The sequence below is a fragment of the Oryza brachyantha genome, chromosome 9 (assembly GCF_000231095.2).
Source record: "Oryza brachyantha chromosome 9, ObraRS2, whole genome shotgun sequence".
NCBI classification, from domain to species: Eukaryota; Viridiplantae; Streptophyta; class Magnoliopsida; order Poales; family Poaceae; genus Oryza; species Oryza brachyantha.
In genome coordinates, this window is record NC_023171.2 from 2374954 (window position 1) to 2388157 (window position 13204).

A 13204-nucleotide genomic window follows, 5' to 3' on the forward strand; every position below is an offset into this window, starting at 1 on the left:
TAAAAAACATAATTTTATATATTCCACCAAAAATCGAAACTATGGGAGCCATCCTTGGTCTAGCCCGCCAAAACCCCCAAAGCTCGCAAGCCCGCATCGCATCAGCCATACCCATACGAACAGGCACCGCGGTCTCTCAGCCAACCACCTTCCGCCGCGTGTGTACCACTTTCGTGGCCCACGCCCACGCCCACGCCCACGCCCACGCCCACGCACACGCCAAGTGGAATTTCCGGTGCGAGCCACACTTTAGTCCCGAGCAGCGAACAATCTGAACCGTCCCATGATGTAACCTACGATCCAGATCCGCAGCGGAAGTAAACAGCGATGGCTCATGGACCGAAGGGAAGCTCCGTCTCGCCTCGTCCGGTTTGCCTTCTCTCTCTATCTTTTAATATTTCGTTCCCCTTTTTCTTTCCTTTTCCCTCCCCGTCTAGAGCGGAGCGGAGAGGCCAAGAGGAAGGAAGGGGAAGCGAAGCGGGAGGAGGCGGGGGAACAAGAGGTAGGAGTAGGCTCCGCCTTACCCCTGGTGAGCTTAAGAAGGTGGGTTCGAATCTGCTTGTCTCGCCTCGCCTCGCTGGGTTCATGGCCTTCGTGGGTTCTACTTGTTGGATTGGATTTACTCGTGCGTATCAGGTTGTGTGGGTTTTTGGATGGATGCTTCTTCGTGTTAAGTTTGGGAAATGCGGGTGGATTGTGGGGGTGCTCGGATTCGGAGGAGTTTGATTCGAGATGGTTGTGTGGTCTCATCAGAGCACTGGTGCTCCTGCTCGTCTCTCTCGTCTGGACCCCCTGGGCTGGGCTGGGGTTTTGTTCGAGTTGAACAGTTGATAGGGTTTTTGAGAGGTTTTGGGTGCGTGGGTGTGGGAGGTTTCCTCGGCTGAGCAATGTGCGTGGTTTGGGGTTTTGGGTTGTTTGATTCCGGACGTTTGTGTCATCTCGCAGACACTGCCATTGTATGTAGTGGAGTAGTTTCGATCTCGCCGGCTGCGTGCTATTTTGTTTGTTTCGTGTTTACTTTAATTGAGGTTACGGAGGTAGAATCCATATGTTTTTTGCGGTTTAATTGGTGGCTCAATCTGCTGCTATTTTGGTCATTTCGTCACCTTTCGATTGGCTCGCTGGCCCTTACATACATAATTTGAATTGCTCTGACATTCCACCTTTTTCTTTTGTGTTCACTTCTGATTGATTCGAATTTTTTTCGCTCTTTGCTGGTTTTGTATCGTGATCAAATATCTGGTTGCTTCTTAGTTTAGATGCAACAATCTCGCGTCCAGTGTCCTAGTCGATTTTTTCCATTTTGGGCGTTGGGGATGTATTTATTATTTTTCAAACGAATCTTGGCTTGTAATTACCATGATACTGTTTAATGTTTCATAATTCGTTCATTGCTTCATAGGAGCAATTCGTTGCTAGTATGGTCGCGTATTGGTGGGTAGTTTCTTCCCTTCGTGTTGTTCCTGGTGACTGTATGCGGATTTGTACCGCCACAACCATTTGACTTCTTTCTGCCTCCATCATGAGGCGTCGCGACTAATCTCGTGCTGTTGTCCGCCGACTGCTATTTCTGTTTGGTTGATCCTTTCCCACTTACTATTGGTTTGAAGTTGTTCATGATTTGGTTGCTTATGTTCAATACTTGTTTCTTTTGGATTTGCTGGGGTTTTGATCCGATTGGTTAGCATTTTGGAGTCCTCTGACCATCAGTGCATTTCTACAGAACGAATTCCGGACGTTTCTGTGCGTGCTTTTTAGTTTTGAATCTGCTAGTTCATGTGCTTTAGTGGAAATTGTTTTGGTTCTCTCAGATTCAAGCTGGTGTTCGCTCTTACACCTTGCCATTTTAGAGGGTTTTAGTAAAAGGTGTTAATCTTACTTTGGATTAATTAATAGATGAATTTAGCAAAAGGTGTTCATGTTACGGTGGAAATGCCCTGAAATGGCTCTCTCTACTTGCTTGAACTTTCGTTCAGTAATTAATTAATAGTGGGCTTTAGCAAAAGAGGGAAAAGTAGCTTTGTTTTGGGACAAATGGAGAGCGGTAGAAATTACTTCATTTTGGGACAACTTTATGCCCTTATTTTGTTTTAATTAGCATAATTTCCTTTGTCATCTAGAATGAGCCAATGGCTTTTAACTGGGTAGTGCAAATAGAATGTTAGCTTTCCGGTAGCTGTAGCTCTGTGCAGCTGAGCAACTTACTCGCTCTGTTGCTGTAGGCTATTGCTGTAAATGTTGCACTGTGTCCTTTGTCACTGGGTGAGCTGGTATCCCTTGGCCTGGCATGTTTTTTCTGAACTCTTTTCTCTTATGAATCAGTAGAAATTACTGCCTCCTGTTTCACAAAAATATCAGATCGCTGATCAAACATAATTTTGCAAAAGTAAGCTGCTGGCATCAGAAATACTTTTCCTAATGGCGTAGTGGAAGTTAGGTTTTTGGTGTATTTATGAAGTTTACAATGTGGTTTCTATTTGTGTTGAATTCATCAGGAGGAAAACACAGCTCTGCCTAATTCCTTTGAAAAAATATGAGAGATGAAAGGAAATTGATTAGGACGCAGACACCCATAGTTTCATACATATTTTGTATGAGAAGAACAAACTAGATGTGCTTTATATTGTGTTCTTTTTCTGTAAGTGCAGTACTAACTGAATTGAATGTTCTGTTACAATTCATTCAGATGTCCGATAGCACAGGTGCAGGTGCCAAAACAGATGGAACTGTTCAAGTACATAAGGATAATCCTGTAAAGAGAGTACCTATTGCACGACCTAGCTTTGGCCATGAAGGAAAGCAAATCAAACTTCTCTCAAACCACTTCACTGTGAAGCTTAGTGGAATTGATGCGATTTTCTACCAATACTGTGTAATGGACATTTCTGAACTTCTTCACTTGTTTCCATCTTGCTTTTGTTGATGCTCAGTGTTTTATTCTGAAGTTATTTTCTTATTTCGAATATGTTGTAGGTTTCCATCAAATCTGAGGATGATAAGGTGATTGATGGCAAGGGTATTGGCCGGAAGGTCATGGATAAACTGTTGCAAACATACAGTTCTGAGCTTGCTGGGAAGGAATTTGCGTATGATGGTGAAAAATGTCTATTTACTGTGGGGCCTCTTCCACAGAACAACTTTGAGTTCACTGTTATCTTGGAGGAAACATCTTCAAGGTATACATATATTCAATTGTAAAAACTATATAAAGTGCGAGGTATATTAGTAATGGCTGATCACTGTGTGAAGTCTGTATTGTACCTTTGTCATTTCATGATCTGTTTTTCTTCCAAATTCAGGCATTACTTTGAAGTTTGAACTGTTTGGTTCAAAGCATTAGAGGAATATATGTCTTTCATTTTGTTGGTGACGTGTGATTTCCAGCTTGTTCTCTTTGGTTGGCCTTAGCAACGAATAATATCATCTATTAGATGTTTATTTAGATTGCTATATGTCACTTCTATGTTTAAAGTAACCTTGCAAATTCTCTACTAGTGTTTCATTTGGACTTTTTGCGAAACCATTATTAGTGCTATTTATCTGTTTTAGATTAGCTTGCTGTGCCTTTTCTTCATTGAAAATTGGTGTCGTGGAGGACGATGGAAACACTAAATGTTCTCTCTCAAAATAATGCTGTGAGGTGTAGCCATGCATATTCTTTGTTTCAGAAACACATAATGGGACTTTTATCAGTAAGATCCAAGTTTTTAACACCAACCGTGACTGTCTGTTCTATATTTTTAGGACAATTTTTTGTTACTTTATTTACAAACAATTTCAACACTGAATCTATGTCATCCACTGAAAGTTCATCTCTTCTTCAGAGCTGCTGGTGGGAGTCCAGGGCATGGAAGCCCTGGTCAAGGTGACAAGAAGCGATCAAAGCGCGCACATCTTGCAAAAAAATTTGTAGTGGCCATGAGTTATGCAGCAAAGATTCCCCTGAAGTCAGTAGCTTTGGCCCTTCGGGGAAGCGAGTCAGATCATGCTCAGGACGCTCTGAGAGTCCTTGATATTGTCTTAAGGCAACAACAGGCAAAGCGGTATGCTATTATTTTTTTTTTGTAATGCCAGTTCCAATAATTGTAATCCTGTAACTCCATTGATCCCTTCAGTCTGATTGTATTTTTGGTATGTCCTCCAGAGGTTGCCTGCTTGTTAGACAATCGTTTTTCAGTGATGACTTTAGAAATTTAGTTGATTTAACTGGTGGTGTTAGTGGATGTCGTGGACTCCACTCGAGTTTCCGTACTACCATTGGTGGTTTATCTTTGAACATGGGTATGCATTCTGATGTCGACCTTCATATTTTGATCAAAGTAGAAAATTCTGATACCACATTTGTGTTATACAGATGTTTCAACCACTATGATTGTGACTCCTGGACCAGTTTTTGATTTCCTCCTTACAAATCAAAATGTCAGAGACATTAGAGATATTGACTGGCCCAGGGTACATGATAGTACATACCACCCCCTGATATTCCAGTATTTTTTTTCTGCGAAGTAAGTTTGTAATTTTTTGTTGTAAATATTGCAGGCCAAGAAAATGTTGAAAAACCTGAGAGTTAAAGCCATGCACAATAACATGGAGTTCAAGATCATTGGTCTGAGTGACGAACCCTGCTCTAGACAAACGTATGTCTCTATTCCTGCATTATGTCTTCCTAGGATCCTGGTCAATGATGCTATTGCTGTTCTGGTCATTTATTTTTGTATTGTAATCTACCTCGCATTATTCAGGTTTCTCTGTTACTAGTTTGTCCAACCTACCTTTCAGTTGTTGTAGGAATTAAATTCAATTGTTTGTATCTTACTGCCTCCGTCCCGAAATAAGATCATTTTTCGTTTTTCCGTGCCCAACGTTTAACCATTCGTCTTATTTGAAAAATTTGTATAAAAACTTAAAAAAATTAGTCACACATAAAGTACTATTCATGTTTTATCATCTAATAAAAACAAAAATATTAATCGCAAATTTTTTTCAAATAAGACGAATGGTCAAACATTGGACACGGAAAAACGAAAAATGATCTTATTTCGGAACGGAGGTAGTACTCAATATTGTCTTCATAGAATCTTCATTGGTCACATGATGTGACTATACTCCAAAAGTTAATATTTGCATAGATTTTTCATGTATTTTGTAATGTAAAAATTGTCCTTGTCAGAGACCATGAAAGAAATAGTAGTTTTGTTACTGAAATATCGTTCTATGTGGTGTTCTTTGGTACACGTCTTGCATAAAGGATTGCATATCTGAAACTGATAGCAAAGTACTTGTATAACTGGAGCAAATATATGCTTTACCCTAAAAAGATCCTATACTATCCAAATCTACATCCTGCAGTCTGATTTTTTCTTTGTTGACAAAAGTTTACCTCAACCGAAGTATGCTTTATGGTTTATAAATTTTTTCAATCGAAGTGCCGTGAAGCAATTCATGTACTACCTCTTTTCCAAAATCTAAGCATTTCCAGGTTGCTTAGATAGACTGAGGAGATTTTAAAAGATTCCCTTTTAGTCACTCTGGTGGTCAATTTTTGAAATCTGAACTGATTATATTCCCTTTCTAATCATCTGATTGGCTCAGGAATCATTGGAATAAATGAAATCATGGGAACTAGTGCAGAAATGCTTATATTGTGATACAAAATATGAATTCTAGAAATGCTTATATTTTGGGATGGAGGGTGTAGTTTATTACTAAGTGCTGCTTCAGGGCTTGCTTTGCTTTATCCTGCTCATCAGTGGTTTCACACTTTACTGATCTGCAGATTCCCCATGAAAGTACGAAATGGAAGCAATGAAGGTCAAACAGTTGAAATTACTGTCCAAGAATATTTTAAGTCCAAGCAGGTGGATTTAACAATGCCTTATCTGCCATGTCTTGATGTGGGAAAACCAAAACGCCCAAATTATGTTCCAATTGAGGTTACTGTCACCAACCCTTTTTGCCTATTCATTCCATACTATGGCTGGTAATTCTAGTTTTTGAATGTGCTTAACGTCCACATTTTTGTGTGTTTTTGGGGTGCAGCTGTGCAATATGGTATCACTTCAAAGATATACAAAGGCACTTTCTTCTCAACAAAGATCAACCTTGGTTGAAAAATCACGTCAGAAACCTCAAGAGCGCATGCGAGTTGTTACTGAAGTGGGTTTATTGAATTCTGTCAATAGCACTATAGGTTCCAGTTTTTCCATTTGAGTTACTGACATACACTTTTCAGGCTGTAAAAAACAATAGATATGATGATGATCCAATCTTATCTTCTTGTGGCATTAAAATTGAGAAACAACTCACTCGCGTCGATGGTCGTGTCTTGTCTGCACCAACGGTTAGACCTAACCTGTTTCTCCTTTTTCCCTTTCATATATATGACTCAAGCTCTCTGATTATTCTGATGTGTATCAGCTGGTTGTGGGAAATAGTGAAGATTGCATTCCTAACAGAGGAAGATGGAACTACAATAACAAGGTGATTTATTGGCTACTGGTAATGGTACATATTGCTAGCAAAAACATTCTGTGCTGAACCTTTTCATTTGGCCACTGTTACAGAGGCTATTTGAGCCTGTCAAGATTGAGCGTTGGGCAATTGTTAATTTCTCTGCTCGGTGTGACATGAGCCGGATCTCAAGAGACCTGATAAACTGTGGACGGACTAAAGGCATTGTATGTTTTTGTGTTCCTTATATTGCAGTAGTACCCATGTAGCCTATCTTGTAATGATGTGCTTTGACAATGTAATTTATCACATATTTGTGTAGATTATTGAACGCCCTTTCACCTTGGTGGATGAGGATAGCCAAGCTAAGAGATGTTCTCCTGTTGTAAGGGTTGAAAGGATGTTCGAAAAAGTGAAAGCAAACCTTCCTGGTCCTCCTGAATTTCTGCTGTGTGTTTTACCAGAAAGGAAAAATTGTGATCTCTATGGTAATACGTTGTGCATTTGATATTTCTTCCCTCCCTTGTATTCTTCAATATTCATATAATCTCGTTAATCTTTTTGTAGGGCCATGGAAGAAGAAAAACCTTCATGAGATGGGTATTATCACTCAATGCATTGTTCCTAGCACTAAGATGAATGATCAATACTACACCAATGTTCTTCTGAAAATCAATGCTAAGGTGGACACACTTCCTCTCTCTCCAATTGTGCCTTCAATTTTGATCAAACAACCTTACTCACATGAATTATGTATTCTTATCTAAGATTGTTATTCCTGTTTATTAGCTTGGTGGAATGAACTGTAAGCTTTCATTGGAGCATCGCCATATGATTCCAATTGTCAATCAAACACCCACATTGATTTTGGGAATGGATGTTTCACATGGTTCGCCAGGCCGAGCAGATATACCATCAATTGCTGCGGTATGTCTTATTTCCTCTTTGCATTACTTGCATCCACCAAATACATGTGTTTGTTTCGATCCTTGAGTGGCCCTACATTATGTTGTCCAGTATAGATGCAGGATTTACTGTAGAATTTGGAGGCCTGTGCCAAAATTGTCATGTGAGTATTGCGAAACACAGAAAATTTGAGGGGGCATTGTGCTAAAATTTTGGGCTACGGCATGGTAACTATCTTAATGATGCCACAAAAAAACCAGTCAACATTAGGACCTCCAGAAAAATAGATCTGTTCCCAACAGGACCTTTGTTTTGTACTAAAAAGCAGCAAAGTCTAAAAATTGCTTCTATTACACAATATGCACTGTTGATGAGTATAATGAAGCCATGAAATACCTTAGGAGGTTAAAGAGATGAGCTAATACTTGAGAACAATGGAAACTTAGGCCCTGTTTAGTTTCCATAAAGTTTTTCCAAAAATATCACGTCGAATTTTTGGACACGTAAATGGAGCATTAAATATACATGAACATTAAAACTAATTACACAGTTATACGGGAAATCATGAGACAAATCTTTTGAGCCTAATTAGTACGTGATTAGTCATAAGTGCTACAGTAACCTACATGTGCTAATGACGGATTAATTAGGCTCAAAAGATTAGTCTCGCAGTTTCTTGGCGGAATCTGTAATTTATTTTGTAATTAGACTACGTTTAATACTTCAAATGTGTGTCCGTATATCCGATGTGATGTTTTTGCAAAAAAAATTTGCAAACTGAACAAGGCCTTATAGATGCTCAACATAGAACTCCTGCCAAGTTAATCTGATCTTAGTTGAAAAGTGATAAGTCTTTTTAAGTTAGCACTTCATAACAATACTATATGTCCTACACAATATAGAGATAGAGGGAAACCCTGCACATCTTGTGAGAAGTGGCATGATAAAATGGTAAACATGAGGTGAAAGGTGGATGTAACTTTGCAGCTGGAAGGTTTGACCTTTTGTGATGTACATTTTGCATCCTAGATTAATCATCCAAACGCTGAAAATAATTGAGATGATGTGGCTTCATGAGAAGAGAAACTATTTGCACCTTTGATCAATCATCCAAATGCTAAAAACAATTGAGATGGTGCTGCTTTTTTCATTGACAAGAGGCAACACTTAAGTGGGGGACAATTGTTTAAGTTTGTAGGATATAGGGATCTTCATCTTGTGGGGCCCCTGTGTGGCAGTAGAGCTTGTGCATCGCTTATTTAGCTAGATACTGGTCATGAAAATTGTATTTTGCTACAGGTTGTTGGGTCCAGATGTTGGCCACTGATATCACGCTACAGAGCATCTGTCCGGACCCAGTCTCCAAAGGTAGAGATGATTGATTCTCTTTTTAAGCCATTGGGTGATGGAAAAGATGATGGCATAATAAGGTGCTCTAAACTAATCGTCTTACTCTATATTGTTTCTGTTCACACCTTATATTATTTTAGGTGTACTATGGTTGCACATTATGTTAAAGTTTGCTTACTCAGGAAATAGCCTGAGCGTATTAGATGACAAAGAATAAACGTGCTCATTTTATGTAACTTTGCTTTGCAGGGAACTTCTACTGGACTTCTACAAGACCAGTCAACAAAGAAAGCCGAAGCAGATAATAATTTTCAGGTCTTTATCAATTTATTATTATCTACTTATTACTTTTGGTTTGCATAAAATCTGATCTATACTTCATTTTTTTAATCACACTTGATAACTGTGTTGATGCCTTTATGCTCAACATGGCTTTTTGCCAATTCTAGACTATCCAGAATATGACGAGATGATGGGTACATTGTTTATTATGGAAATTGTGTTTTGTCAATGATAGAAGGAAATGCTCATAATAGCTGTTAACTAATGGGGTAGTTAATGTTATAATAGCTGTTAACTAATGGGGTAGTTAATGTTATATTGTATTTGTTGATATTGCTACATTTGCTTGTTTAATATTTTACTCCTAATTCTACTGTAAATTCTAAAATGTATCATATAGCTGCATTTGTCTCCACATGAACTGAATCAGACTGGAATGATAAAATGTGGTCATGTGTATATTTTAGGCACCATTTTTTTTCTTTACTATACACATAAGATTTAGAATTACTACCTTTGTTTCATAGTGTAAGACTTTCTAGCATTGCCTAGATTCATATGGATGCTAGTGAATCAGAAATATATTGATCAATAGATAAAATCTAAGCTAGCCAAAACGATCAATATGAAACAGAGGGAGTAGTGAATAGTCCTCTTCCCTGTCACCCTTCTTTGTTGTAGAGTTCAGAGTAGGATTTGTTGAAACATGTAAAACAATTTCATGGAACTGGTAGACCTGGCAGCATTAAACAAGCAAATGGAATGATCTTAAAGTTCAAATTTCCTGGATGAGTTCATCCACTAAAGAAATTTGCACTAATTTGGTGTGAGCTCTTATAATTTTTTCAAAGACGGATTTTATGTTTTTGCTATTAATAACAGGAGAGCTTCTGCAAATATTTTGTAGGTGTTAGCAAATACTTCATCCCAAAATGTCAAACATTATCCTTATCGTCTTTAATTCATGGATATAGAGAGCTTTTCATTTGAATACTCTTTTTCAGTACATGTCCAACATTGTGTCATTACATGCATTTAAATGTGGATCTTATAGTCTGCATATGTTTGCAAAACCAATAAACATATTGTGGACTGTGGAAGCCCCTAAAATTAAACTTGTCTATTTATTTTATTTTAATGTTAATCAGGATACACTAATGTATGGTGATCAAAGTGATTTTTTTAGAAAGAATTGGAAAAAATATAAGTATGCACAGTGTTAGCCTAAATGGTAAACGCTAGTCGGGAGGTTACCCATTGTCTAGCGTTTAAACGGATTAAACACCGTTTAAACGGATTAAACGGTTCTACTTTTTGCACAAAAATACATGATCTAAAATAATATCCAATGTGACAATGAGATGAGGCATACATTATTCTGCTCTTGAAATGTGAAACATCCAAGAAAATGTAACTTCCATGTCCAAAAACCCTCAACCAGTAAATTTTTTTGGCTCCCGCCCTGCCTAGCGCGACACGCGTTCTGGGCTACGAAATTTTCATTAGCCGAATCGGTGTTTACTCCTCTCTCCCACCGTCTAAACGGGCCAAATACGTTTAGCCCGTTTAAATGGTTTCGGTGCATTTAAACGGTCGGCCCGTTTAAATCACTGTTTTAGGCCCTAAACGAGACAGTTTGCCTCCGTCTACCGTTTAGACACCGTTTAAACGGTCTAAATGGCCGTTTAGGGAAATTTTGCTCTAGAAATTTCAGTTGGATGCATTCCACTGGCATTTGCAGCTGTAGTTTATCCCTTGCTTCAATTGAGCATCACAACAAAAGAAAATCGCAACATGATAGACATGAAATCCAACAGTGGTGTATTGTCCATGAGGAATTTGGAAGATTAGACCCCCTCTTGGCCTATTAGTGAGGTCAGTCTCCTACTCCTCCTTATGGATAATTCTGAGGGATTAAGCAGTGAATAATCAACCTATCTGAATCCCTCATTATCATGCTGCCTTCTTGTTCCCTGTTGAATCTTCTCCCTCCTTGCTTCCAACCAATCTACTGATAATTCTCCTACCTCAACCCCAGTAATCTTTATGCTACCATTATACTATCCTATAGGCTATAACAATGTGGCTAGTTTTAGGTGATGTGCTGCTAAGTGCTTATCAGAAATACTGAAAACACAATTTGTGCTCACTCAGTATTGAGTCTAGCAGCTGCTGCTTGTGCCTACACCTCTAACATTATACTAGTATTAATACAAAAAGAATAAAAGTTCTGCTTTGTGCCTCTTCTCAAGAAGAACAAATAAGTTAGCCTTCATCGAAAGGGACACAATAGCATTTCAGATTTCGTAAGTTCCTCGCTGTAGACTTTCTGATATACAGTTCGTCATATTTTTCAAATACCTGTTAATACCTGATAATAGTAATTTTGTGAATGTATGGATCCAGACATCTTGCATGTGTCAACATATGAACTCAACTCATGCATGTAATAATTTATTTGGTATGCAAAACTCCAAGCTGAGTTTTCCATTTGCATGACGTGTCGTGCAACCAAACTTTTTGATCATTAACAAGCTTGTTCTGCTTGGTTGTTTTCCAGTGTTTTACATGCAAAAGGTTTCTGTGCCGAAGAATAATCCAGTAGCCTGATGAAATCTTTGATTATTTCCTTATGTGGTCTATATATGCAGGGATGGTGTGAGCGAGTCTCAATTTAGTCAAGTACTGAATGTTGAGCTTGATCAAATTATAAAGGTCTCGTGCTATACCATTTATTTAGTTTTAGAAATTATTGGTCTTTGTAAATGTTTTTAACAATAATTTCATTGTACAGGCATACGAGTATATGGATCAGGGGCCAATTCCTAAGTTCACAGTGATTATTGCTCAAAAGAATCACCACACAAAACTTTTCCAAGAAAATGCTCCAGACAATGTTCCGCCAGGTGCAGTTCTGTCCTGTTTTAATACATTTGATGTGAGGCTATTTTCCCCTGGTAGCTTTGATGAAGTTCTGTGTGTGAACACTGAACAGGGACTGTTGTAGATTCTGGTATCGTTCATCCAAGACAGTATGATTTCTATATGTGTGCTCAAGCTGGACCTATAGTAAGTCTTCTTCACCAAAAAATTTGGAAATGATTCTGCTGACATTATATTGATTCAAACCAGATGTGCATGTGACCCAACAATTGCCTAATTATTTGTGCCGTACATTTTTGTGTTATATATGTATGCTGGCATTCTGAAAATTCTAAAATGTATGCCCATTTTAGGGTACCTCAAGGCCCACCCATTACCATGTCCTTCTCGATGAGATTGGTTTCTCGCCGGATGACCTCCAGAAACTAGTTTTATCGCTTTCATATGTGTAAGTACATGACAGTTTCCTAGTTTATTCTTGAATATGCAAGTCGGAAAGATAATAGTATTTGTGTAGTTGTTTTATTGATCTCTTTCTTTTTGTGATTGTGCAGGTACCAAAGGAGCACCACTGCAATATCTGTTGGTATGTTGATATTCATGGTCTTAATTTGCTTTTTTCTGCATTCAGGAACATTATCTGCAATTTGATTAATGTTGTTCTCTTCTACCAGTGGCACCGATCTGTTATGCTCATCTCGCAGCAGCGCAGATGGGACAGTTCATGAAATTCGAGGAGTTCGCTGAGACTTCCTCTGGAAGTGATGCCCCTTCGTCATCAGGAGCAGCAGTCCCAGAGTTGCCGCGCCTGCATGCCGATGTCTGCAGTTCGATGTTCTTTTGCTGAGGTGGTGTTAGTCAGCAGTTGTGCAGCAGGGCTGACCTTTTTGTTAAGGAACCAAATACACCATAGGCACTTTTTTAGTAGATATGACATGACATTAGGTTGAGTAGGGAGCAGTACTTTTTTTTCTTTTGGAATATTTTGGGGATGGTATAGTTCTGTTAGAGCATCTCCAAAAGATGTCCAAAATTAGAGTCCTAAAATTTATGTATTAGGAACATCCTAAAAATTATTAAGCTAAAAAATCATCCAATTCTTCAAGAGTCGTCTAAAACTAGAGTCCTAAAAACTTTTAATTTTGCCACATCGAAGTGGGCCATTTTCAACATATTCTTGACTATGACTGTCAATGTTGCTAATGCATTGAACAGGCTAGACTAATGGACTCAAATTGTGCATCCTTACTCTATGGTTAAATTAATAAGCAAAATTACAGATTCTTCAACGCAGCAAAGCTAGATATTCTTGAACTGAACAATGCAATAGATT

At 38.5% G+C, this 13204-nt stretch overlaps 1 protein-coding gene across 1 annotated transcript; it reads left to right on the forward strand.

Moving 5' to 3' along the window:
• Positions 1-456: 456 nt before the first annotated feature.
• Positions 457-12819, forward strand: LOC102701656 (protein argonaute 16). Its single transcript, XM_015841020.1, has 23 exons — positions 457-543; positions 2687-2872; positions 2974-3176; positions 3825-4043; positions 4145-4281; positions 4355-4452; positions 4540-4637; positions 5777-5933; positions 6040-6156; positions 6233-6340; positions 6418-6480; positions 6564-6677; positions 6773-6938; positions 7018-7133; positions 7240-7377; positions 8656-8786; positions 8956-9021; positions 11640-11703; positions 11783-11894; positions 11984-12057; positions 12225-12319; positions 12426-12457; positions 12546-12819. The coding sequence occupies exons 2-23, from the start codon at positions 2687-2689 to the stop codon at positions 12716-12718; spliced, it is 2667 nt and encodes an 888-aa protein (XP_015696506.1). The 5' UTR covers positions 457-543; the 3' UTR covers positions 12719-12819.
• Positions 12820-13204: the final 385 nt, after the last annotated feature.